We start from the raw sequence: 27,203 nt of genomic DNA, 5'->3' as shown, positions 1-27,203 counted from the left end.
CCACCGCACACACACGCACACACGCACGCACTCTTCTCTTTCCAATTTTGAATCCCTAAGACCCGGAAAGAGCCACTGGGCTCAGCGCACATTTCCGGTCAAAGGGGAGCGCTGTGCGTCTTCGTCCGGGCTGCGCGCCCAGAGCGGGTCGTGCTGGCTTACAACAGTCAGATGGAGACTTCCGTTCTCCCTCCCTGTGGGCCTGTGACACGTACCGAAGCTACAAGTTCAAATTCAAACAAACAGTGACCAGTTTCCAGGAAATACTTTTATTGATTTTGAAGGAGAAAGAGCGGTACATTGAATTCAATGCCGTGCTCGACCGTGAGGACGCGTGCACAGCCCCAGATGCTTTCACACGCGGACAACCGGGGGCGCTTACCTGAGGACACCGCACCTCACAGAAGTTTCCCGCCAGCTTAGAAAGCAGGTAGATGGGAATGGAGAAGATGGCACCATGGGTTTCCAGGCTTCCAGGAAACCTGCCCTCCGCACTAAGCTCCTGGCCCCAGCCCCCCGCACACACTCCTAGAAGCCCAACGCCGTCAACAGGCGCTCGGGGCCGGGGCCTGCGCACTCCCGAGTCCCACGGTCCAGGCCTGTTGGGGCGACAGGGGACCGTGAGATGAACGTCCAACGTCAGCTGGATCAGAAACTCGGGCTTTCCCGGCGTCTTCTGAAACTGGGCTGTCCGGTTATTAAGAAAGACATGTGCGACAGAACACGACCGCCTGGTATTTCTCGTGGACAAATGCTATGTATACGCGCGGACAGCAACGTCCTTAGAGAAGCGGAGCTCTGGGATGTTCTGACATGCTGCGCGGACACCCGCTGTGTAGGCCGGGAGCGGCCACGTGTGGACACACGCTCCGTGTTTACCGTCAGAGGCGTGATGCTGGGGAAGGACGCGGCACTGGCCGAGGGGCAGGTGCACACGGAGTCCCCAGGTTAGGCGCCTTCTGTGTCCTGCTTCTCAAGCATGGACAGCAGGACTTTGGGGCAGAATCCCACGTGGACATCTACGGGGCCCGAGTCCAGGAGGTGAGGGCCCCTGCAGCTTGTCTCTAGGGATGGAGGGACCCTCCGCCAGCCGAGATTCAGGGAGGACGGACGTGCCCTGTTGCGACACGCTCGCCACCTCCTCCCTAACCTCATCATGCCTCCACAGCAGGCCGCCCGCCCAGACGGGAGGCTCGCCGGAGCCAGAGCCCCGTGTCCACCGAGGCTCCGTATGCTTGCACAGAGATGGAGCGTGACAGACAGGGGAGGTGCGGACCTGGGCACTACCAGCTACTGGTGTGCGACCCCAGGCAAGTGCCAACTGTGGACAGCGCGGGCCACCCCTGGGAGAAGGGGCTGCAGTGGGAGTCAAAGGTGCCCCCGCCAGGCTGTGGGCAGTGCTCGCCGGACGGCGCCTGCTCCAGTCCACTGGCTGTTCTGCTGAGGGACGCCACCCCCATCTCGGACCAGGCCTGTGCTTTCAAGGGATGCCATGCAGAGACCAACTCCATGAGGACAGGGACCTCCATGACAGGAGAAACTGGCCCATGCCCAGCCTTCCAGATACGCGCACACACGACATGCCAGGACACGTGCCCTGCCTTCCACACATGCACACACACACACCACGAAACCAGGACACATGAACACTTGGACCTAGAGAGCACCAAGTCACGCTGCGGGTACGTGAAGCAGGTCAGGCAGAGAACCTGGCCGGGGCTCCAGGCTGTGTGGCTGGGGAACTGTGTAAGATACACACATAGGGACTGACGGTAATAACGGTATCAGGAAAACAAAAAAAATATATGCTAAATGGGGTTAGATTTAGAAACCCCTTAGACTAGAAAAAGTCTTTAAAAGCTTACGCGCGAAGGGGCGCCTGGGTGGCTCAGTGGGTTAAGCCGCTGCCTTCGGCTCAGGTCATGATCCCAGGGTCCTGGGATCGAGTCCCGCATCGGGCTCGCTGCTCAGCGGGAAGCCTGCTTCCCTTCCTCTCTCTCTGCCTGCCTCTCTGCCTACTTGTGATCTCTTTCTGTCAAATAAATTAAAAAAAAAAAAAAAAATCTTTAAAAGCTTACGCGCAGAATCTCTCTCATCAGTTTCGCAGGCCCCCCGCCCGGTCTTGTATTTACTGCGGACAGAAGTCTGTGGTCGTCTGGGGGCCCCTTCAGGTGGCGTGGGAGCTTCAGGAGTGCAGGTGGCCGTCACCGAGCGCGTCCGGGTGCCCAGTGCCCATCACGCTCAGCAGACCAGGAGGGTGCCTCCCCCCGTCCCCATGTCACCCTGGAAGCGTTCCATATGACCCCCGCCCTTCTGCTGGCTGGGCTGCCCCCACCGTGGCTCTGCTGGAGGGTCTCCTCACCCGTCCACTGCGGGGAGCCCGCACCTGCCTCCACGCCAAGCCCAGCTCCTGGTAGCCCTGCCCAGGCGGGCCCTCCACGCCGGCCTCCAGCCTGCTCCCGGGGCAGCTCACCCGCTGCGAACCCTGCAGCTGAGGCAGCGGGACGAGCCCTAGCCCGGCTCTAGGGAGGCTGCGAGAGTCACCCGCAGCTGTCACCAGGGGACCCTACGCTTCTGCTTACGCTACGGCGTGCACACAAGCTTCTATGCTGGTGACCGACTGGAGGCCCTCCAGGGCCTGAGAGGCCGGCTTCTTCATCTTCACCCTCAGGCCCCGGGGCGGTCATCCAGGGAGCGGCCTGCACGCTTCCCAGGCTGCTCGCCGAGAACCTCCGGGGAGGGCCTTCCGCCACCCACTAGGGGCGCCTCTTCACCGCGAGGGCTGGCGAGAGACCCCCTCAAGTCCTTGGCTTTTAAAATGTACCCGGCATGAAGGAAACTCAACGCAGCAGCGTGCCGGCAGCTAACCCCGACTGCGGGTCCCAGCCCATACCACGGTGGGCCCACCTGTGGCGCACAGGCACCAGCCAAGCACAGCTCAAGCGTTAACGCGCCCCGGTCAGGACCCGGGATATGCCCACGGGGGGCGCGCTCCGGCCCCACAGCCCTGCTGAGCTACAGCTCGGTGCGGGAAGTACGGCACGTGGCTGCGGCAGGAACGCTTGCCGGGACCGGTGACAGGGACACAGAGGTGCCAGGTCTAGGCAGTGCCACCAAGGGCCTGAGGTCTAGCCGCGGCTCTAGACCCAAGTGCTCCGAGAGCGTTCACCATGTGTCAGACGCGGCGTCTCTCATGTGATCTCCGTCCTCTGGGGACTTCGTGGCCGAGGAGGCACTTCAACGCGGCGTCTTCGACCCACTGCACAACTCAGCCACGTGGACCTCTCGAGGCTCAACAAGAGTCGGCCTCCTGCAGACCATGTCCCCCCGGAGTCACCCTCAACCCCTCGACAAGCCTGAGGGCTTTGTTTTTGTTAAAGAGCTAATCTGTAAGTGATCTTCTGAAACCACCACGTTCTAAGGAAGGAAAACACACGGACTAGCTTTCCTGTCTCTCCGGCCTGGCGAAGGCTCAGCCCCGAGCTCCACGGTAAGCACAGGCGACCCCCCAAGCCCACTGTGAGGATGACCTTCCTCTCTGGCCCTTTTCCTGCCTCCACTGACCCAAGGCCATGACTGGCTGGCTGGACGCTGTGGGTCTTCCCCTCTTCCTGTCCCTTGTCTGAGACAATTCATGCCAACAGTAAGGGTATCTCTCGGGCCACTCTCTGGTATCCCAGAAGCCGAGTTCTACGGCAGATGCGACGCCGTCCACACGCCTCGCTCCTGCGGCCAGGAAGCCCGGTTTGGCTGAGGCGGCGGGTCTCCACGCACCACGTCTGGCAGGACACGGTGTTGGGGGGAAAGGGTCGTGCGGGGTCCGGTGTGCCTAGTCACCCCTCAGAAAGCTGGTGCTTACCTGGGCCCTCGAAGGGCAAGAGCTTGGACGGAACGGGGTCCTTGGCACTCAACGGGATCAGGTAGAGGTCCTTGACGTGCCTGCTGTTATTAGCTACAACGCCGAAGCGGCCACGGCTGCTAAAATAGGAGTAGAGAGAGATATAGGCCACCTCCTCCTCCTCAGTCGCCGGGTGGAAGCGGATGAGACACAGCTCCTGCGGCACAAACAGGACGAGAGCGCGTTGGCCTGTGGCTTCGTGGGGAAGGCACCGCTCCCATCTTCCATCGAAACCTCAAAGGCCATTTGAAATGAGAGAAACGAGCACTTCTCGGCCCGTTCCCCACGGTCCTGCTGTCCAGCACGCCAGGATGATGGAGTGGGAGGGATGGCGGGGACTCCGGCATCGGGATGCTGGACTCAGACCTTGGTTTTGGTGGGAATCTCCAGAAGACTGCCTCTACTCCTAGCCCCACTGTTCCCCAGACAGCCCCGTCATCGGCTGCGGTGCTAGCCCAGAGCAGCCTCTGGCACGGAATGTGAGGACGCCAGTCCTGATCTCCCGGCTGTGTGATCTACACATGAGCCCGGAGCGGCTCCACAACAGGAAAGCTCAACGAGACCAGAGGGTCCAAGCCCCGCGTGTGCCTGAGGAAAACCGCAGCCCTTCCCCACGCATGCACGCTCCGCTGCGGCTGCGTCTCAGGGGCTCGTGGCCCCCAGCTTGCCCAGGGCCAGGGCCTCCTGGGACCAGCCCTTCCAGCACCTGCCGGCTCCCTCAGTCACAGGAACAATGGGAGACACAGTGCCGGTAGTACCCACTAACCTTGAACCACACACCCACTCACATAAATTCTAACAGAACTGCTGCCACCGGCCCACTCAGCCACCCCACTGTAGACGGAATCGTAAACGTTTACCTGGCAATATTTAACAACTTATAAGCTGACGTTGCAGGCACCAACCCATCAAGATGGCAAGTGGAAGAAGGAGCTGCATTTACACAGACGCCTTCCTCCACGGGCGCAGAGATTAGACTACGGCAAGTACCTTAGATACAGAAGATTTGAGTTTGCCGACATAATCCCAAACTGTTCTGGGTGTGATCCTTCCGCCGATGTGAATCGTGTCCGGCAGGTCCTAAACGGAACGTACTCTGGTAAGTGGCCAGTGAAACGACGTAGTCATTTCAGGGCACCAAGCCACCCGAGAGTGCAGCAGACCGCACCTCCTCCACCGCACATGCTAACAGCAGCGCCGGACGGCTCCCGGCCAGTGCCCGGGATTCCGGCTCCCCCAGCAGGAGTGCAGCACGACGGCCTCCTGCCGAACGGGGGACCGTTCTGCAGAACATTTCTAGGTTATGGGTTGTGAACATGGACGCACAGCAAGGACTCAGACATGATCCAGAAGTGAGTGGCTTCTGCTCGCTGAGGTTGTAAGCGCTAGTGCTGTTCACACAGATTTTGGGAAAGCAAAAGGCTGTTGCGCGTACACACCGAGACAGTCACACGTGCCTCGCCACACCTTCAGCCGGAATGCACGCACACACACAGGGGCTCCACGCCCTCGCTGCACAGAAGGGGGAGGAGAGCAACCCCCGCTTTTTCATAAACAGTGGGACAGTTTTCATTCGAACTTCTACCCTGTCCGAACGACTGAACCTGCTGACTCACGACAGCAGGCTCTACCGCGCCTCCCCAGTGCTCACGCAGCTGGGCCCTCTGAGGGAAGGGCAGCCCCCACCTGACCCCGGCCCTGGGTGGGACAGCGAGTGCGCCCGCTCACGCTCGGTTCTGACCTCACTGAGATAGTCACAGCACCCAGACACGGGATACGCCTTAGTGACAAATTTTGCTACACTCTGCATGTTAATAAATCCTTTCCAAATGGTGCTGAGTCGAGACAAGAAGAGGGTCGTATCTCCTTCTGGAGGGGACCTTGACTCGGAGAGACTGTAAAACAAAACCACAGAAAACAGATCAGTCTTTCTTTTCTGCTCAAACCATCTCCAAAATATGGAGACTTTACGGAACTGGAAGGGCAACAGTGAACCCCCTCGAGCTTGGGCTCTTCCAAACTGGCTACTTTCACCACAGTGCCACAGACGTGCTGGTCGAGAGAGAGCAGACGGAACGCGCCACAGACCTGAACGGCCGTGGGGCCACACCTCGGTTTCAAGACCTGTGCGCTTAAAGTAAGGGCCAGGCCTTCTCACGCCCATGCAAACTGCCAGAGTGAAGTGTGTCCCGGGGGGTGGGAGCTCAACTACAGGCTCACCCCCACGCCCCTCTTCTGTTAATCCACGGGAAATGAAACCCGTGGCTTGCTCCCACTCCGCGTGTGGGACACACCTGACGCGTTGGGCCGGTGGCACCGGCAGAAGGTATCTGGGCTCAGGGGACGAGGACGGCTTCGCTAGTATGGACTTGGGCACCGTCACTGAGGTCACAGCAGGCTTCAGGACGTCTTGTCGGGGTTCTGCTGCGTGGGCACCATCGGGGCGGGCTGCCGCAGGGGCCGTGACTGTACACAATCCGCTGGATGCAGTCCTGGGGTCTCGGCCAGACACCGTGACCGTGGTGAGCACTGCGCCCCCGCAGGTGGCCGGGCAGGAGGGACCTTCCAGGGCGGAGGGCTCCGGGCGGCTGTCTCCTGTTGCCGCGGGGAAGTACTTCCTCTCCGAGTGCGCGTGAGTGGCACCTTCCGGGTCCGGCTCGGAGGCATTTTCGAGCAGAGTTTCCGGCATCGCTTCATTAGCGGAGCCAAGGCCCGGCTCAGAAGGCGGAGGCTCGTACTGGGGCTTTGGCTCCTCCTTCTTGGAAGCGGACAACTTCTGTTTCTTTGGAGCCGGCTCGTCCTCCGACGAGGGAACCTGACCTGGAGAACGTGAGGAAGACCCTCCTGAGAGGTCCCGCATTCAACAGCGCAGCCGCCCCCGAGCAGACGACTCCTCGTGCGAATAAAAAAGCCCGACATCGTGAGGTGTTACTCGAGAGAGCGAGCACCAGTGAGAGGCGAGCACAAGGAGGGGGAGCGGCAGAGGCAGAGAGAAGCAGACCCCCTGCTGCGCAGGGAGCCCGACGCGGGGCGCGAGGGCAGGCCCCGGGTCATGACCGGAGCCAAAGGCAGACGCCTCACTGGCGGAGCCCCCCAGGCGCCCCCGAAAGCAACACCGCAGAGGCTAACTCCCTACACTTCGGGAACACGATCCAGTCGGGATAGCCCCGGCGGTGCGCACCTGTGCAGATCTTACAGTTGAGGTCGAACAGATGAGCCCGGTGCTGGCCCGTGGTGTCCTTCAGCATGCTGCTGAAGATGTCCAGCAGCGGGGCAGAACTCTGGTCCGGCACGGCCCTCACGGACTCCTGCTGCTCCTGCAGGGGAAGAGGGGACAGCTGAGCCGGTCATGCTTCCCTCTGCCTCCAGGGCAGCAGCACAGAAACGGCCCGAAGGCGGGGGAGGGCCGCTGCCTGCGGTGTGTCAGGAGCTCAGGGTCCTGCCCGGTAACCTGGGAGACCTGAGCGCACTGGGAGCAGGTCACTCTGACTCCGTTCTCATTCCGTCCCGAGTCCCCAAGGCTTACGTCCGAGTCGGACACGGGTGGAGAGTCCTCCATGTCGGGCACGGACTCCTGCCTCGCGGCGGTCCTCTTACTCTCGCTGGGTAGCTTGTTTCTGGACTCTAGCACCTGGTATGAGGAGGACACGGAGCCTGAAAGCTCGTTCAGGAGGCCTCGCTCATCAACCGAGGCCCTGGGGACCCAGGAAGGCCTGGCACCAAGCGCCCCGGGCCCCTCCCAGCACTCACGGGCTTGGCCGGCCGCTCCCTCCACGTGGAAAGCTCCTTAGACGCCAGCTCCTCTGGCTTCATTCTCACCAGTTTGGCCGAAGAGATCTCCTCCCGCAGAACGCGATGGAAGAGTCCCTGTAAACGAACACGTCTCATTCACTCGTTCAAAACATGCCGGTGTCTGTTTCTAAAACACCAGACATACCGCAAGAAAGACACAGCAGCAAAAGCAGCCTCTGCTGGAGGCCTGATGGCAGCAGGACTGAGCCCCGAAGCACAGGACTGAGCCCCGCGGGGGCCAGACAACACCGGCGCGCGTCGGCTAGTTGCACTTGTGTACCACGCGCCACCGACTCTGCTGAAAATACCCCAGAGAACAAAATCCCCTCAAAAAGGTAGTTAGGGATAAAGGCAGTAAAAAATCACTTCTGCCGCAAGGTTACTTTGGGGGCCGGGAAGTCAGACTCCGCTCCTTAGCATGTGTAGCAGGTCGAGCAGCCGTTGGAGAGAAGACCTGAAGACGCGAGCCCTGGGTGGCAGGAGGAACCCACTGGGCAAGTGGCTAATGCTTTCCCGGGAACTCCCATTTCAACCGCAGCGGAAGAGCACTGCTCACCCACGGCTGCTAGGAAGACTGCTCCCTCCCCCATGTGAACACAGCCCCTGCCCACGTGGGAGCACCGCAGGGTGCGTTCAGGAGCACCGACGTTGCTCTAACAAGGCCCAGACGGGCTCACTCAGCTGAGGGGATGGTATCAAGATGGAAAAGGTTGTCTGAAGCCCAAGTATGGAGACACGCCTACACTTAAGACTAAGACTATGAATGTTACTCGGGAGCCAATGAAACGTTAGAACGTAACTTCACAGTCTCGTTGAGAAGAGAAGCGGCTGGTGAGACCAGGCACGGCCCGAGAGCGTGTGTGTGAACCCGCACCCCTAGCCCAGGAAAGGTGTGGCGGCGGCCTTGTAGCTCGTGCGGCAGGACAAGAGCTTCCAGATGCCGTATCCAGGGGAACACCGTGAGCTGCGGCCGGGAGATCCCACCGGCCCGCGGGCCCCGCTCTGGGCTGCCTGCACACACCTGGTTTTTGGGGTCCTTGAGGTTGAACATGATGCTGCGGTATCTGCTCTTGTAGCGGTTGTCGGTAACCTGGAACAGGTTAAACATCTCCTTCTCAATGTGCAGGGCGATCTTCCCAACTTCGCTTTCTGTCATGATTAAGTCGTCACTGTCGTTGACTCTAGAAGGAACAAGAACAGTCCGCATGGGCCACTGTGCCCCCACGGTCCCCGAAGTGTGGCAGTCACGATGTGACCGCATTCCGCTGCTCTAACACTGAGAAGTCAAGGAGAACCACCCACCTTTTCCATAAAATCTCCTTCAAGGAGCGTCTGATATTTTGCCGGATTTGTGAATTTGGCTGCGACAGGGCAGGGTTCGAGGTTCCCAGGCGTCCTGGGGCTGGAGATGCCAAGGGCACAGAAGCGGTCCCCGGCTTCCTGACGGCCCCCACCAACGTGGCCGAGCTGGGGAGCTTTTTGGAAGCAGCAGCCCCCGGTGCCAGGGCTGCCTGCTTGGAGGCGGGAGCGCCGCTGGAGGGCGTGGTTGAGAGCCAGGGCCGCTTGGGTCCAGGGCCCTTGAAACCCGAGGGTGACTTTTTGATGGCTACTTTGGCTGCCGCTGTGTTTGCGAAGGGCGGAGACTTCTTTGGAAGGAGATTTCTGGGTGAAGGTTGTCTGCCGCCTGCCGAGGGGCCCACAGGAGCCATTCTCTTGGGTGCCATGGTCCTCTCCTCTGCCCGCCTGTCCTCCTTCGTGGCTGCAAGAGACGCACACACACTTAGCGAGGCCGCGCTACTGTGGGAGAGCAGCTTAAAATAACGGACTCTAAAATCCAGGAAAGAAATGTTGCCAAGGGTTGCCAATATGCATGACCGTGACCTTCTTTCAGAAAAACATGCTTTGCTGCGTGTTAGGACGTTAAACCTTCCACTTCAGCAACAAACCCTAGTTACCACAAGCTTAATTTAAATCATGAACACAGCATAAAAGCTGAAAGGCAGACCATGTGTTAATAAAAAGATGTAGAAGATCACTTTCGTTAAGAGTTCAAGTGTCGGGGCGCCTGGGCGGCTCAGTGGGTTAAGCCTCTGCCTTCGGCTCAGGTCATGATCCCGGGGTCCTGGGATCAAGCCCCACATCGGGCTCTCTGCTCCGCGGGGAGCCTGCTTCCTCCTCTCTCTCTGCCTGGTTGTGTCTGTCCAATAGATAAAATCTTAAAAAAGAAAAAAAAAAGTTCAAGTGTCAAGTTTTTGTAAACGTGAATTTAGGAAATCTCGGGACAGGTCAGACACTTTCCCCTTAAACAGACGTCCACCTGTCCCTCTGCCCACTCTCGGGGCCTCGGGAGGGGACCGCAGGGCCTGGGGCCGCACGCAGGTGCTTACCACTCCGGATCAAAGTCAAGTGGAAACCACATGGATAAAGAGGGAAAGCAGATGGGGGTTTGCGGCACGGGGACGGTCAGCCACTTGACATGCAAACAGAGAAAGGCCGTGTGACTGGCGTCCCCAAGGACAGCCCTCTGCTTGGACCTCGTTTTGGGCAAGACAGTAAATTAGTGCTTTCGGTCTAGGCAAGGTTGCAGTTGAAAGCTACAAAGCCAAAACCCCTCAAGCTGCACAAAAGCCAACGTTGCCGGCACTTTTGCTTCACTGAGAGAGAAGACATGAAGGACTGATCATAACCACACCGTACCAGACCATCACAATCAAGGTCTCCGGTGAGCAGCAAGAGAGTTCTGGGCCAGCGCTGCGGCGGCTGGGTCTTGGGGCCGGCCAGGCCTCCAGGGACACAGCGGGTCAGGGAGCCGGGGCCGCAGGGCGCGCGGCAAGGCCACGGATACGGCCGCTGCTCCGCACACCAGAGGGACGGATCTGGAGGAGCCGAATGGCCAGAGAAGTGGACCCAGCAAGTGGGCCAGGATGCCACATGGGGATGCCGTCTAGGGCAACAGTCAAGTCTCCGAAGGGACCCGGGGACAACCCCCCCCCACCCGGACACAGGCTCCTCCTGAACTTCGTGCGGAGCAGGGGGCCTCCTGACAGCAATCCAGGGGCTTCGTCCCACGCTCCAGCGAGCCTTCGGTTTTACCCCGGGAAAAAAGTCATTCAGTCAATCACCAGTCATTGTTCTAATGAACAAGGGAGAAAGTCTCAAATCCGAGGGAAAAGAGACAGAGAAGCCTGACGCAACAAACAGTGCTCCTGAGGCTGCCACGGGACCCTGGCCATCTTGGCAGAGGGCCAGAGCCCCTGCTCTCGAGGTCCTCCTTCCCCCAGCAGCCGGCGAGGCCAGTGCTGCAGTGGGCGCTAAGAGCCCCGGCACCTCAAGTTCCCCCACTTTACAGGACAAACAGCACCTCGTTTGCCCGTTGCCAACAGCAGCACCACTACAGGGTCCACACCTGGGGCAGTGTTCCGAGTCCTTTGCCACCAGGAATCACTTCTGACTTTAAAACCTGCACCTTCCGCTCACAACGCCCTCCAGTTTCGGGCCTCATGCCTGACCCTGCCCAGCGTGGCCTGGCCTGCCAGAACCCAGGGCTTGCCGGCAGCTCAGCGTTGCCCCCCACCCCCAGGTGGGGTGTAGCAGCGCCACATCACGCTGCTCGCCACCACCCATGCCCACGGTCTTCAGTGGCCCCACCTCTAAAGGCCTCGTGCTCCTGGGGACGGGAGCTTGGAAGAAAGCACACGACGGAACGAGAAGCGTCTCACAAAGCAGACAACAGGCACTCGGCAGGGACGGTGGTCAGCAGGGCTCTCCTGGAGCACCTCATCACGTCGAGTGCACAGGCTGTGGACAGTACTGTACCCCAACACCTACCTAGAAGCCAACTTTCACCAGCTCAGATTGGCTACAAGTTCCACTCTGCCCGGGGGACTGCTGGTTTGGGGGTTAAATCAAATGGATGGAGATCCCTTTTCTTGCAGGAAGCCAGGGGAAGGGAAGGGTGGCACAGCAAGGACAAGGGGCCCAGGTAGCAAGGCCCACAGCACACAGACCTCGAGCAGAGGGAGGCAGTCGCCTGCCAGCAGCTGTGAACGAAGGAGCAGCCACTGGGAAAAGCGAGGCCCAGAACCATTCGGTCCCTGCCCTTCCCGAAGCCCATCTCTGCCAAGGGTGCTTTAAGAGCCGGCCTAGGGCACGTCTAGAAACCCCAGCAGAGGTGGGCACGTCCAGAACACCTGCGTCCATGACAGCTTAAGGTGCTTCAGATGGAAAAGTTAACGGTTAAAAGCACACACTGCAAGGTGTCCCGGCCAAAATGGCCAGTGGTCTAACCAGCATTTCCCCACATACTCTGCAAAAAACCAGGTCAAGACTATTTTTAGGACTGCCCCCATATGTGATTAAAGTGACCTCTTGTCCACAAACAGTTCAATGGTAAATGAGCCCAATCTTTCACAGCACATGACGGCTTTCCTTAGCCATCGCATCGCTGCTTTACAGACTAGTAGTTACTCGTCACAGCCAACTTCTGCCATCCCCTACCTGTGCTCTGGGAAGTGTATCAACAGGCACAACTAGGCAAATAAGCAAATTATCAGCGTCAACGTCCTGACGCCGAGGGGCTCCACCAGCGAGCTGGACGTGGCCCTCTTCCACTCTGAAATGTTTCAAACGTGCCGAAGGCCCAATCCGGCAAGTGCCACGGACGCAGCTGCACCCGGTCCCCTTGCGAGCTGGCACTGCACTGGCTGCTGGTGACCGGCCCCGGACGGAGCCGCAGTGCCCGCACAGTGAGAACACACTAGTATTTTTGAGTAGAGCTAAAATCCAGTTTGCAAATTCTTCACCTTAATTCACTTAATGTATTAGACCATGTATTAATTTATAGAACAAGAAGTAATCGTGTAACCAACCAGAAAAGCCTTAAGTCTAAAAAAGCAGACAAGGGTGTCTCCGGGGGACAGCTGATGCCCCCAAGCAGTGTAGGACTCTCTGGTCAGCAGAGAGGAGGGGCCCAAATCCCCCCGGAAGCTGCCCTGTGTGTGGGAGGCAGCCTGCGGGGACCGTGCCAAGCTGTCACCCGGGCAGCAAAGCTTCCTGTAGCTCCCACGCCCTGGAGCCTGCTTGTGGGGAAGGGCAGTGTTGCCACAGCACCAGGACAGTCAGGACCTCAGCAGCTACAGGAGAGGCGGCCCCTATGGGTCGGGCCATCGCCCCAGATGGAGCGGACCGTGCTGCTGGCCACTCGCCTGTAACGGAGATGAGCTCTTCTGGGCGCAGGCCAGCTGAGCGCAGCGGGCTGGCGTGGAGACACTAACCAGCCCGCTTCCCGACGAGCCCGACTGGGGTCCTGTCCCAGGGCCAGGTTGCAGTGACGCGGCGGCATCGCTGGCCACTGGGTGGCACTGGTGGGCCTCCGCGGAGCCGGGAGCACAGGTCTCCACCAGAGGCAGTCGCAGCTGCCCAGATGAGGCTCCGGCTGGCACAGCCCCAGCCCGGCAGCCCCAGACACCCACATGTAGGGACAACCCTTCACAGAGGCCGGTGGGAAACCCTCAGAGTAGCAGCAAGTTGCTTTAAACCGTTTGAGCTCTGGTCCTGCCCCAACTAGTACTAGTCTACCCTAAACCCCCCCAGATTCAAGTCCCACTGGTCTCACCGCTGAGAGTAACTGGCTGTAGGAGCCAGAAAAAGAACAGAGTGAGCATCTGGTGTGACAAGGGTTCAAGCATGGGTGCATTCCACCGGGCAGGTGAGGCCCCAAAGGCCCCAGCTGAGACGCCACGTGTTCCCTCCCCACTGGCTCCGAAACAGCCCCTGCTTCCCACCGCCAGCTACCTCCATGTGCCCCTCATTCCCGCTGGGCCCCCAGTGCACCGGGCTGTGCATTCTGCTGGCTGGGACGGCAGCTCTACGCTCAACGAAGTTTCCCACTTCAATTCTGACCGGCACGATTTCTCCTGGTGTGAAAGTCAAATGAACAGTAGCAAGAGAGAACCATCCTTTTTGTGCCTTTGCTTAAAATTTGTAAAGTGAGCTTTTTTCCTGGAAGCATAATCAAGTACCAATTTGCTTCTGCATCAAAAACCATGTATAATCCCCTAATTAACACTCAAGAAAGCCCAAGCTACGTCCTGACACTCTTCAGACCAGGCCTCGTCGTTATGTAGACCCCCAGGCACACTGTCTTGGGTTGGGCTCCACAAAAGCTTTTCGAGGCTTTTTTCTTCCTGATGTCCAGTGTATGAGCAACTTACACCTTAGTGGAGAGAGGAACAGAACTCTCCACTTGTAAAACAAAGCCCCCCCCCCAAGTCTATGCCTGGAAGCGAGACCCCTTCCTCACTGTACAACAGCTCCACTCCCTGCGTTCTGAAAACGAGCCCGAAGCCCGAGCCAGGCTGGAGGGGTAACCTACAGAAGAACCAGTCAGACTGTCCTTCCACACGAACCATGCAGACAAAAGGGGATCGAGGCCGTGTGGGGAGACCGGTGGTCCTTCACTCTTCTCGACTACACAACTGGGATCCGGTGAGTGGCCCGCTGTCTGAGCGGGAGTGGGTGTGGGGCCTGAGACTCACTTGGGAGCGGAGCTGCTGCTTTCCCTAGAGCTCTCCAACCGGTTAACAGAACCGTACTTTTAATAAGCTAAAATTTTAACCAGTTACCATTGTACCCAACTGTCTACTAGTTCATCCAACACGTACCTAGGGGGCTGAGGGCTTGTTAGAAGAGCTCACTGACCCTTCTACCCATCCCTTGTCCCAAAGGGTCCCATTCCACAGAAATCCCCATGGCTGCTGGCCCTGTGCAGACCAGAGTCGGGGCCCTGCAGCAGCTACCTCTGCGTGCTTCTGGCTGAGTTTCTCCAGGTTCTTGGCACGAGAAGAGGGCCCAGCCTTCATTCCAGGAAAACTTCTTTGGTTTGCAGAAGCAAATATAGCTCTGTGCAACGGGATGCAACTTCACTTTAAGAATGTTACAACTTAATGCAAGTGCCCCGTAAAACTAGTGTGCCACATTGGAGGGGTTACGGGGGCATCGACACAGATGCCACCAAAGGGACTTCCCTATAGTATGTCTTTAGACATCACAGTAGAGCCACAGCTCCCCAAGGCCATGTGAAGTTCACTGGAGTGCAGGTGGAGGGAGCCAATCCTCCTGGAAACTTCCAGCAGCTGCTGCTCAACTACGGGGACAGCACTGGGCGCTACTGGCAGTTTCATCTCCAGTGTTCAAGTCCGTGTATGTGGGAAACCTTTCCCTGACCTGACTTTCTAAAGTTACCCAGTTTGTTTGTTTTGGTTCTGAGCTCACAAGACGTGGGGAGTCCGAAATACCTAAACGCCATCACTGAGCACCGAGGAAACCCCAGGTGCACAGCCAGCATTAAGGGTGGTCGAGCTGCCCCCTTTCTCAGTACAGGTTCTGGATTTCCCTCTAACGGGGGGGATGGGGGGGGGGGACCTTGGTTCCGATGTACCAGGTCTGCTTTGTCCCCGACCATATTTTATTGCCAATGACGATCTGGAATAGGTTGAAAATGGCTCACGTAACTGATACAACCCTAACCGCTCACAGGTAAGGAAGCACGTTTCTACGAGATACTCCCGGGTCCCAGCACCCCCTGAGTATTTATTACAGGAAACTTGTTTCCACTCAGAACTTCGGGAAGCATGCCTCTGCAGCCGCTCCTCGTTATCCCCGTGGCAATCCACGTTCTCCTTGTTCCATTCCACAAGCAGGTGGACCATCTGAGTGGTGTGCCCACGAACTTACAGGGGAAATGCTTCTATCCGCGGCAGACTGCTTTACCAGATCTTGTGAGTCTGGGAGTCCTGGTGGTTAGGGTTTTGCTTTCTCTCAAAGCTAAACGAAACTGTAGAAATCTCACTTTCCAGTCAAGATCTGTTCAGAATCCCAGTGTTTTAAGTCCCCTAATGAGCCACTTAGGGGGTCCCAGATACCAGGAATTGTGCCTACAAGCATCAGAACTCCATTTCCAAATGCTAACACGTCAGGGACATTTTAGAAAAAAATTTTTAGCCCTTTTCTCTTCATGCCTTGACAACAGCAAGTTGACCCAACATTGAAAAAGAACAGAAAAAAATAAGGTCATTGAAACAAGGACACGTGGTGATTGAGGGAGTAGCAGATAAAGCGGCAGCAGGTTCTGCATGTGAGCAGCAGCCGCGCAGACCAGTGAGAGCTGTGATCTGTGAACCCCGTCACCTGGGACACAAAGCATCTGGGGGTCCTCTGTGGGAGAAGCAGAGTGAGCTTCCCAGTCCCCATCTGTTCCATGGGAGGTCTCCTCACACCCTGTTCACGGACAGCTGTCACTCCCCACGACCCAAGGTCAGCAGCAGTGGCCTGGGGGGGAGGGAGAAGTCTAGGGTACCTCCCGGGCAGTGTCCCTCCCTCAGCAGTGGGCACTGTGGAATGGGGGACATACCCACAGACTTAACATGTACCCAGGTCAATGTAGGAATGCTGCCTTCTAACAAAGGTCCCAGTACCAGCTGTACCCCAAATCTAGCCACCCCAACCCAGAAGAACATGCTCTGCAGCCAGCTGGAAAGGCAGGTCCTTGTGGGGACACAGGGTTCTGCTGTATGTATGCGCGCTGCCTGATGCCCCACAACTGTGAGGTGATGGGTCTGGGGGAGGGGTGGAGACACGACTGCTACTCACCGAGGCTGAAGTCGCGTATTTTACCAATGACTGGAAGATGACGATTCTGGGATAACAAAAAAGGATCAGAAGCAACTAGCTAAAAAGTATGTCCCTTATGCGTGCTATCCACCTTGGGGATCCGCCGACTTTAATTGTGAGATGTGAGTGTGCGGAAAGGGCCGGTGGTCACCGGTCCCAGCTTTGTCTACTGAAGCAGCTCGCGCTTCGGCGAGGAGCGGAGCAGCAGGAAGGGCAGGCAGCAGGGAGGGGGCAGAAGCGGGCCTCCTCCTGGCCTCCACTCCCCTCAAAGACCAAGTGAGGGGAAGAACCCGGGGACAGGAGCCATCCCCGTTTTCCCCCTCCCCGTGCACACTGGGAGCCTCGCAGCAGCCTTCCGGGCCTGGCTGGTAAAGACGGACTGTGCTGAAGCCCGCCACCAGGGCTTCCGGGGCTCCCAAGCCCCCACCGCTGTTTCGTTCGGTTATGTGCCTGTGACCAACTCCGAGCACTGACGCACGAGACTCCAAAGCGAGTGCTCCCCGCCTGCGTGCTCGCTGGTTCGTGGTGCTGACTGAGGTGCATGTGGGACTCGTCAGGGTGCTCTGCTGAAGGTCTGAGATGTGCTGTTAGCATGGAAGTCGCTCCAACCGCCTGAGGTGTGTCAGGGACTCTTTTTAATCCAGCACCCAGTTCACCCTGTGATGGAACAGCTCCTTCCGACTCCCCCCATCCCACCCACCCCTGCAGGTCTGGGGTCACTCTCACAGCTCCCCAACCCCGTTGGCTCTAGCATGGCCCTGCGGGAGTGCTGGCCGCGGGACAGTGTGGCACACGCCCATGGTCTTGAACTTAAAGCTATGTGCCTTTTGGTACTTTTCTAAAATGCACAAAACAGAAGACGACATAACTTAAAACTGAGTGAAAATAATCTTAGTAATAGCACAAGACGTGTGCTATGGACCAATTTAAATTTCCAAAATTTAAGTCTGAGGTGCTTGGCTGAGAAGCCAGAATGGAGAGAGGAGCCAACTGCACGATCTAGAGCAGGGCCCTACGCAGCTTTGGGACCAGTCTGGGGGCGAGGAGGCTCCGACCCGACAGTGCAGGCCTCCGGGACAGAGTCCGTCCCAGTTACTGTGGGCTCCCAGCAGGGAGGGCACTGCTCCGAGGGCCAGCACCTCACACTCACTTACCTCGGAGCATATGCAGCAGCAAACAGCCTTCAAAACTTGAACGTACGTACACACACGTGTGTGTGTGTGTGTGTGTGTGTGTGTGCGTGTGCGTGTAGTATGTGAGTTGCACACACACACAAATTCCTGTTGGATCAAAAATAATGTAACTCCTGAAAACCACGCTTGAGGCGAGTGTCGGGCAGAGGCTATCTGCAGACCTGGATGCCCGCGAGAGGCAGCGCGTGCGCGGAGACTAGATGAGCCGGACAGACTCCTAAGCCAGTGGGGCCGTGACGAGCCTGCAAGGGCCGCGTGGCCGGAGTCTGGATGCTGGGAGTGCTTTACGCAGCGTGACCCTGGCGAAGACCACACCGATACTTACCAGAGCCTGACAGTGAAAGTGAAGGAGAGTAAAGACGCTGATTGCCGGGTGAGACGTTTAGCCATGAGGTTTGTACAGCTTTGTGAGGTTTGTACTCGTAGGCAGGGCGGACAGACTGGGGGGGTGCATGGGGCTCGAAGCACATGGGGCTCGGGCACCTGCTTCCATCTTTGCAGGTGCGGCATTAAACACGGCTAAAGCTCCTGGTCCTGGACAGGCCAGAGTGACAGCTGTCCAGAAAGACCAGGAAGGGTCCAGGCGCTACCCCTAAGTGATACATACATTTATTCAACAGTGGCGGCCAGAGAGCGGCAGTCTGTTCCGGCTTTACTGCATTGTAATTGTGGTCACTCGCCCAGGACGGCGTGCCTTCACTGGCTGCTTCCTTCACGAGGACCTCACTCCTTGACGGGGCCACCAGCGCCTTCTTCACGGTGTTCTCTTTCTTGTCCGGAGCCGGTCTCTTGTGCACAGCAGTGATTCGAATGCCTGCCTGGAAAACCGGCAAAACCCCCATCATTAAGGAGGTCAGAAAGGAGCCTCCACTCATCGCGCTCTGCAACGAAGGGCATGATATGCTCTATGGTCAGGGTCACGTGAGGCCCCTCGCCACCCCAACCCTGGGCTCTGCATCTGCTCAGCAGCAGGGCTGGGCTACCCTCGCACGTCCGAACGATGTGGAGGGATGGTCACAAACAAGGACCTGGGTGCCAGGCAAGGCTTGGTGACACCGGGAGACCGGAGGCAGGCGACGTCCCGCCTCCTGTGCCAGGCATTCGGCACGGTCCGCACGGCACTCCACACGGCAGCAACCGCTGCTCTGGGGGTCCAGGGACTCAGAACCAGCACCGTACAAACCACACCATCTACAGGCCACGCAAGCACACAAACAGCGGGCCAGGCTCCCCGCGGCACTACTTAGGCCTTGCTCCTCACCGATGCAACAGGCTGCAATGCGGCCCACGGGCCTGAGCTAGGACTCTGGGCGGCTCCCGAAGCAGCCGCGACTGTGCCTGAGTCCCATACGGCACAGAAGAGAGACGGTCCACGAGCCAGGACTTGAGGTGAGGCACACAGTCTGGCCACCCGAGACCCACTCCCCAGCCTGGGCCGCCTGCGAATCTCAGTGCCACACAGACCCTGGCAAACCCCAGCTGGTCCGACAGGCACCGGCTCCCGGACGGAGGGCTCGGCCCCGCACCCGCCTCACTGCGCTCTGCCGATGACGCCTACCACGGCGCGGGGAGACAACACCCGAGCAATGCCAGGGCGAGTGTGCGAGGCTGGAGGCTGAGTGCACGGGCACCAGCGGCGCTCGGTGTGTACCCACTGGGCCCCACGCGCCGCGAGCCGACCCGCCGCGTCTGCCTGCAGTGCACAGACGACGCGCAGACACGTCCCACCTCCACAGCTCCAACGGCTGGACCGGATCGGCTTACCTGGACGCTACATTTCGGGAGAATGAGCTTCTCTGGCTTCGTCTTGGTCTTTTCTTTAGGTCTTGGCTTTTGCTCTTTACCTGAACTGAGGAATTTCATGGTCGCCGCGGCGTGCTTGAGAATGCAGTCACTGCTGCAGTAAACCGAGTCGGGCTGTGCCGCGCTGGAGCACCCGGGCCCGATGCATTTCGAGGCCCCGGGCGCCTCGGCGACCTGCGGGACAGAATGCGTGGCTCCAGCAGCGTCCCTGCCGCTCCAGCAGGCACCCGCGCCCCCCGACTTCCTGGTCACGCCTCGGGGCTCACTATTTCTAACGGACACGCCAGCGGCACCTCCCACGCCGGTAAGAACGTGTCCCTGCTTCTTCAGAGCGCCTGCCCCGCTCTGCCCCGCCGCAGGGCCCTCACGGTAGCTGCAGGGCTGGGAGGCGGCCCCCGGGCTCTGCCCTGGCCCGCAGGCTCTGGGGACTTTTTGCCGCCACCACCGGGTTTCACCCCAGAGCTCGGTTCCGTTGCAGGGCCGACAGGGAGCTCTGCGGGTGCAACTAAGGACGCTAACGAGAGGGTTCTCAGCAAAGGAAAGGGTCTGTTTCATCAACAGAACATGTCCAAAGAGGGACCGGGCCCTGCAGCAGAGAGAGGACTCCAGCACTGGTTCGGAAGGAGCAGAGGGCCGTGGGGGGGCCCTGGTGGCGAGGCTCTGAGGGTGAGGCTACTGGACCAAACCCAGGAACACCTCTTCAACGTGAGTCTCAGGCAGACGACGGGCGACCTGAGCACTGCTGAGCCCTACGCTGGGCACTGGGGGCCGGGCACCAGGGGCCGGGCGCCGGGCACGCGCACACACAAAACCACCGGAACCTTGCAGGGGTGGATCCTTGCCCCCCCGAGCCTCCGAGGAAACCTCTGCCTCCACTGGCACGAGGGTGCCCTCCCTGAAGACCCAGCGCAGAGACCGGCTAGGCCAGGCCCAGGCTTCCGCCCCGTGGAAGCTAGTAAGTGCGTGCTGTGGGGGGGGGCCGCTAAGGCCAGCTCCCTGGTGGTGTGGCGCGGAGGCTCTAGCGAGACCGAAGCCAGCCCTCAGACGTACTTGAGCCGAACCTAGTGTCTGCCCCTCGGTGCTCTGACACTGTTTTTCTTCCACAGAACCCAAGTCTGACCAAGAATAAATCTAAGCTTATGCAGCCTCCAACATCAAAACAGACACGATATTGGGGTGACTTTTCCCACTGTTCCATGTCCATGAATTTTTCTTAATGACCCAACGAGGTATGAATAACCGTCATGTCCCCACTCAGTGTGTCCGGACATCTCCACGCTACTGCTTAACTGGTCCAGACCTCACAGCACTTCCGCCTCGAGGGTCTCACAGCTCTCAAAGCTTCTGCCCACCCAAGGCCCGAGCACAGGCCTCCAATTCAAGGCTGTGTAGGGATTCCGAGGACTTGGGGGAACGTGCTCATATGAGCCCGTGACAGTGTGCCTCGACATCAGAAGCTGGTGACACAGGAAAGCCACAGCCCTACTAGCGAGTGCCTGGGTGTTCCAGAGGGGGACGCCAGTGGCAGCTGAGGAAGGTGCCTTGGATGCCGAGGATGAAGTGGTGTGTCCCCCCAACCCCCGCCGCCCCGGGAGGCCCAGGTTGCCAGCACTGCTCTCAGCGTCTCACAGCAAAACAGGTGCAAGACCAGCAGCTCTCTGAGGACGATGGGGTCAGGTCAAACAGGTGCACGTTTACTACAGGAACTCACAATAATTCTGTTGTATGTGTGCGTGAATTGACATTCCAAAAAAAAAACACTCGAAGAAAAACTTACTTTAAAAAAGAAGTCTGTTTGAGGAAAACATTAACTCGATACTAACAGCACAGGAGACCGATTAAGACTTAAAGGCCTGCCACGCCGTCCTGCAGCAGCAGAGCGCAGGCGCCCGCGAAGCCCCGTGCAGGGGAGGCTGCCTGCTCCCGGAGCCCGCCCGCGGCAGACACAACGCCGTCTGGAAGGGAAAACCCAACCTGCTCCGAAAGACCGACTGTGGGAGTCCTGACGTCCCTGCCGCCAGCAGCCCCAGATCTACCTCGTCCCCGTCTATCACTGGCCTCGCAGACAAGTACTCACAGGCTGGAATATCTTGAGCTTTTTCTTGCCACTTGGGTTCGCAGCTTTCTCAATTCTACCCTTTATCCCCTGGTCTTCGCCGGACTTCTGCTCCACAGTCCCCATGCTCGTGCAGTCCGTGCCGTCCACGTCCACGGGCGCGCACTTGGCCTCCTGCTGCTCTGCGCTCCCCGAGCTCGTCTCGTCCTGCCCCTGCAGGACGGTGCAGTTGGGGCAGATGTAATCCTCGCCGTTCCTCTCGAGCAGCCGTCCCCGGGCCTCGGAGATGCCCACGCAGTCGCCATGAAACCACTCTTCGCACCGGTCGCAGCAAATCATGAACCTCAAATTGTAAAACACTGGCATCAGGAACGTCAAGCTCCATAAGCGGTTTCAGACTTATTAAAAAACTGAATTCAGGTTTTAACATGTTATGAAAACAAGCAAAATACAAAAAAGTAGTGAACAAAGGACAATTCATATGCCCTTCTCTGGACTTTTTCCCGAGGGAAGCCTTCTGAGCGAGAGCTGCAGGCTTCACGGCACGGCCGCCCGGAGACCTTGCCCTCATCCCCATGGACCAGCACGTCGCTCTGTCCCACCGAACACAGCAGGCGGCGGCTCCCCGGCACGGCCCAGCACGCAGACGGGCTCTAGGTGCTGAAGCGGCAGCCCGACCACAGCCTGCTCACGAGTGCCCCCCAGGGCAGTCTAGGGCGCTGTGTCCAACACCCGTCTACGACAGGAGCGCCGGAGTCTGTGTGGCCTCATGCGTCCTGCCCACCACGCAGCGGCAGTGGGGGGCCTTGTGTGGCTACAGAAAGCTCCTCCCCTTCTGTGGCTCCGCCCCCCCATGCCTCGCTCATCCTTTCCCACCGAGTGAGTCGCTCGTGCAGCCCAGCTCTGGAAGGTGTCCCCCCAAAGCACACAACCCTCCCTTGCTGTTTTCACGCCCTGGGTCTCTCCGGACACTGGGGCCACCAGCGCACCCCCACACTGTGGCCTACCTGTTGTTGTGTGGCTGACGACAGATGCAGTACAGAGCGTTGGGCTCAGAGGCCTCACACTCGGGCTTCTGCCTGCCCCTGTCCCTGGGGTCTCCACCTTCGGCTCCCTGAGCCGCCGCCTCTTCCAGCTCCCTGTCCCCGCCGTCCCTCTCAGCCCGGGACGCCGCGCCCTGCTCAGCCTCGGGCTCTTGCTGGCGGGGCGGCACGCTGTCCGCGGCGCTGCCCGCCTCCACGTCCACGGTCCGTGTGGGATCCTGCTCCCGGCGCTTCTTCCTCAGGCGGCTCTTGGGGGGCCTGTCGGCCGCTTCTTGCTCCCGCTGTCTGCGCAGGCGGTTCTGAAGCTCCTTCAGAGTCAGCCCGTCACTGTCGCTGTCGGAGGTGTCGTCCTCGTCCTCGGCTCCTGTGGCCTTCACGGAGGCGGCCAGTCGCTCCTTGCCCCCCGCAGAGCCCGACGGGGGCCCGCCCTTCCCCTCAGAGGTGCTCTCCACGCTCCCTTCAGACGCCGTCTCCACATCTGTGACGGGACAAGACGCTGGTTCACTGGAATCCTCGAGGGAGACGGGCGCATTCTTCCTCCCCCTGCGCCGGACCGTCGTGAGAAACTCTTCCACCCGCTCCGTGCGCTTCGGCTGCCTCCCGCTCCGCCGCAAGGACAGGCTCTGCTGCTGCTGGGGCTGCGGCTCCGGGGCGTCTAAGTCGGCATCCCCAGCGCCCTCTCGCTTGGCAATGGTGGTCCTTCGAAAGCCCCACGTTTTCCTGAACTCTTTGCTGGTGGGTTTGATGGCCTTGGGCACCTCCTCATTGCTCGGATCCCTCTTCTCATCCATACCTAGCAGTGAAAGGGAACCAAGCCACGAGCCACGTTAACGGGGCGACATTTCTTGGCAAAGAGCAAGCCCCTGAGCCGCAAACACAAAGGGCCTCGGATCCACGCGGAGGGAGCGCGGCCGCGCATCAAACCACCGCCTTCTGCCGACACAAAGTGAAGGTGTCGATTCAGAGGCGTTCTCTCGATCAGGGTTTCCTGAGAGGCAGCGTGAGGGAAGATCCGGGGGGACCCCAGACAGAGGTCAACAGTCACGCATCTAGAGCTCAGTACACAACCGCAGCCAGCGACTCAAGCCCGTCCCCCCAACACTCAGCTGGGCGCTGTGAGGGCGTGAGCGGAGCAGGGCTGCAGTGCTTGGAGGCGCCTCGCACCCGTCCCCGCCCCCCAACACCCTGGCACAGAGGGCGGAGAGCCAGGCCGGCTGGAGGCCCAGGGTGCGAGAGGACTGGCTGCTTCCGCCCCAGGCTGCGGGGCCCTGAGCTGCCGTGGAAGTGGCCCAACCACCCTGCTAGAGAGAAGGGCACCCCAGGCCTGCTGCGGCCCGAGTGCCAGCGTGTCCCCCCCACCACAGGCCCCCAGTGCAGATAAGGGTCGCGAGGCTAAGGCCTGCCCAGACTCCTGAGCCCGGACTCCGGGTTGGCTGTCGTGCAGCAACAGTAACTTGGCCACTTTAGAAAATGACACGGGGAAGAGCTTTCCGTGCAAACATCCTTTCCCGCTGACAGACTACTGAAGCACTGCACTCTTGAGGAAACCTGAAAAAGACAGCATATACCTTGAAAACTGTTTTCTAGGATAGCCAGGCTTCACTCGCATCGAACGCTAACGCTGACTCAGCCTTTACGCCACATTCCGTCGCAGGGGAAGGACTGTGCTGGGATGAAAACCTTCAAAAATACAGAACATGCAAAACTCAAAACCACACGCACCAGATTTGTTTTTTCTTTTACTTCCCGTCTCCTGCTGGCTCTACCCACCCTCCACTCTCGAGCCTGGCCGGCACGCTCCCAGGCCACTCGGAAGCTTCTGGGAGCGGCCGTGACACCCGCAGGTGCGCCAGCGAGGACCACACCACTTTTCTGGTCCTGGGATTTTGCGCGGGGAAAACTCTCCTCAACAAACACACCTGTCACCGAAGAGAGCCTAAAACGTCAAGTACTTGCACCAACAAAAAAACCAGTGGACAAGTGAGAGTGCCCTGAGTAAAAATTCTCAGCACGTGGCGGAACACTCGCCTACACCCCAGGGCTAAACGTGCTACGTCACACCACTTGTTTCTTCACGCAAAATGGCACTTCAGAAACAGGACACACAACTTCAAACCCATTAAGAGGAAAGTCACTGATGCTGCCACCAGTGCTGTTACCTGCCCCGACCCCGGACGCTCCGATGCCCTCTCCAGGGGTCCGAACGCCTGACGGACGGGATCGCCTGCTCCACAGGCACAGCCCGGCCTCCGACACTGCTGCTGTCACTGGCCACAGGAAACAGTAAAGATCATCTCAAGACTGTTCCCACGGAGAACGTGCCTGAAAGAAAATAAGAAAATTATTTATAGATTCAAGTAACTGTTACCGTTAAAAAAAAAAAAAGGAATCAAACTTCCCAAGTAATCTATTATCTGAACGTATGTCATCAACTGTGACCCACTCAGGGAGGTGGGGTGGGGGAAGAAAAAGAGAAAAAGGAGGAAAGGCAAGAACACAGTTCTCTTCTTTAAGGACTTGTGCAGAAGGAAGACATGCGACCGCACTGGGACGGAACGTGGCGAGGCCGGTCACGGAGGGCACCAGGCGCTGGCCGGTCCCCAGGGGTGGCGGGGAGAAAGCCGCCGTGGACAGCGCAGCGGCCCCAGCAGCACAGCCACTTCAAAACCAGGCGCGGATTACCAGCTGCTCTCCCAGTATGGTCCTACTTGAGATGGGCTCGGCTAGATAAAGCCAAACACAGAGAGAAACACGAAAAGGCTGAACAAAATCATCCACGGAAAGAAGTACTTAAAGATTCTCAACACTGGAGATACGCCATCATTTAGATAAAAGCCCAAGAAAGGTTTTAGGAGACTCATAATTACTTAATGTCGACGCGCTACGTTTCATCTACATGCATTTAAAAAAAGTTCTCAACTATAGTCCTGCGAAAAGCTCATACCTAGTTGGAATGTGCACCCAACAGGCCTCTGCTCCTGGACAGGTCCTCAATACTGCTCTTTTCACACATGTCACACTCTGGCCCCCAGGGTCGCTCCCAACCCCTCTCCCAGCGAGCCCTCCCCTCCACCGCTCTTGCCTTCCTGCCTCCAGGTGGGCACTCCAGGTGGGTACAGCTAGCTGTGGTCTCCTTAGGGACCCCAGAACAAAGACAAACATTCCAAGGCATCTCCTCTTAAAGAGACAGTGCCCACTGCACTAACCAAATCCACCCCCCGACCGTCAAATCTCTCAAATGTGGTCAGAGCATTTCAAATCAAGGCTTCAACGCTCAGATGCCTTTCCTTCCCAGGAGAAACTAAAATAAACTCTACTTCTGTATTTCATAACACGGAGCGTTTATAAAACGAAGAACTTAGGAACGAAAAATTTAAATACATATTTATCGGAGAAATAAACACCTTTCTGGGTTTGAGTTCCGAATCATGAATTAAAAAAGGAAAATGGGGAGTCTCGTTATTTCTGGGAGTGGGATTTCAGAATAGATCAAATCACTTTAGATCATCTGATTCACTTATCTTTGAAAAATCAACATTTTGATCATTTCTTCAATGCAGAAATTCTAATAAAAACTTCAGCAATTGCAACAAAAGCGCGTATATCAAGACAAAACAACAGAAGCCCATGCTGAGCCCCTGACACACAAGCAGGCTGGGGTCGCAGCACCAGCGGGGCAGGGAGGGTGTGCTCAGGGACCCACGTCACACCGGGGCAAGAAGCGCCGTCCTGGGCAGCGGAGAGGAAGGCGGCCATCCCTGACACTGGGAAGAGAACAGGCGGTGCACACGGAACGCACCGACAAAACGGAGAGCTGTCCTGCGCGCGGTCAGGGCGGTATCTGGGCCCAGCCGTACGGAGCCGGAGCCGGAGCCGGAGCCGGAGCCGGAGCCCGAGCCGGCCTGCTGGGGAAGCTCCCGCCTCCGGCCGCCACACACGCCAGGCCGGGCCGCTCCCAGCATGAGCAGTGGCCACCACGGCCGGGAAACCATCAGGAATGAGCAGCTTTTCACAGCTTCTGCTCTCTGGGCTCCGCTGCACCCTTAGAAGCGGGGGCTCCAAAAAGCTTCTGTTTGTGTGGGACCGGGGGGTTTTCCCAAAATTACAGCCGAGGAAGTTTTCAGGTAACTGTGGGTGTTCTTGGACATGGGGCCGAAATTTGACCAACTTCACGAGGAGAGCCGCCACGCGGGGGCCCAAGACCTGACCCTGGCCGCGAGCTGCCCGTGCCTCCGCGCTGCCCGCTGGGACCGCACACACTCGCAACCCTAGGACCCGCGTGGTGGGCGCGTCTCTGAGTGACATGGGTCCGCACGGCACACGTCACCGCAACAAAGACACACCGTTGTTAACACCACCACCCACCTCCTCAAATGTCCTTTTCTTTTTCCTTTTCCCAAGGTTTTATTTGTTTGAGAGAGAAACCAAGTGAGAGCGTGGCGGGGGGAGGGCCAGAGGGAGCGAAGAAGCAGGATCGTGACCTGAGCCAGAGCCACCGGGGTGTCCCTCTAACATTGTTAATGACTGGGAAGCCATCAAGCTCGTGATGGGCAGACAGGAGATTTTCAAAACTCTAATTTTCACTTAAAGCTCGAATCTTATCACGAGCAACAAATATCGTCCGCTGCTTCCTGGAGACTCAGGTCATCGTCTCTGAGAAAATGCCCAGTCCTGGGTCTGAAGGGAGCATGGGCCTGTCCACACTCCCCAGCACGAGGGCTGGCCCACGGGGGGGGGGGGGGGGGGGG

The 27,203-nt window shown here is 58.6% G+C and overlaps 1 protein-coding gene across 2 annotated transcripts in view; it reads right to left on the bottom strand.

Annotated features, from left to right (window-relative positions):
- The window catches only part of LOC111141820 (death inducer-obliterator 1), a 43,729-nt gene that overhangs the window by 8,163 nt on the left and 8,363 nt on the right, over positions 1 to 27,203 (bottom strand). For both annotated transcript variants that reach the window (XM_022494650.1, XM_022494651.1), the window contains exons 2-16: positions 24,615 to 24,777; positions 24,024 to 24,135; positions 22,420 to 23,248; positions 21,434 to 21,755; positions 19,318 to 19,530; positions 18,161 to 18,371; positions 8,993 to 9,449; positions 8,712 to 8,871; positions 7,649 to 7,765; positions 7,425 to 7,529; positions 7,080 to 7,215; positions 6,193 to 6,718; positions 5,640 to 5,793; positions 4,889 to 4,978; positions 3,860 to 4,055 (exon numbers count right to left, since the gene is read on the bottom strand). In XM_022494650.1, the coding sequence (XP_022350358.1) occupies positions 3,860 to 4,055; positions 4,889 to 4,978; positions 5,640 to 5,793; positions 6,193 to 6,718; positions 7,080 to 7,215; positions 7,425 to 7,529; positions 7,649 to 7,765; positions 8,712 to 8,871; positions 8,993 to 9,449; positions 18,161 to 18,371; positions 19,318 to 19,530; positions 21,434 to 21,755; positions 22,420 to 23,246 (3,514 nt within the window). In that variant the 5' untranslated portion in view covers positions 23,247 to 23,248; positions 24,024 to 24,135; positions 24,615 to 24,777. The remainder of the gene's footprint in view (positions 1 to 3,859; positions 4,056 to 4,888; positions 4,979 to 5,639; positions 5,794 to 6,192; positions 6,719 to 7,079; positions 7,216 to 7,424; positions 7,530 to 7,648; positions 7,766 to 8,711; positions 8,872 to 8,992; positions 9,450 to 18,160; positions 18,372 to 19,317; positions 19,531 to 21,433; positions 21,756 to 22,419; positions 23,249 to 24,023; positions 24,136 to 24,614; positions 24,778 to 27,203) is intronic.

Source organism: Enhydra lutris, unplaced genomic scaffold (genome assembly GCF_002288905.1).
Source record: "Enhydra lutris kenyoni isolate GAN:26980312 unplaced genomic scaffold, ASM228890v2 scaffoldscaffold6, whole genome shotgun sequence".
Classification (NCBI taxonomy): domain Eukaryota; kingdom Metazoa; phylum Chordata; class Mammalia; order Carnivora; family Mustelidae; genus Enhydra; species Enhydra lutris.
This window is presented reverse-complemented; position numbering and strand designations above follow the sequence as displayed.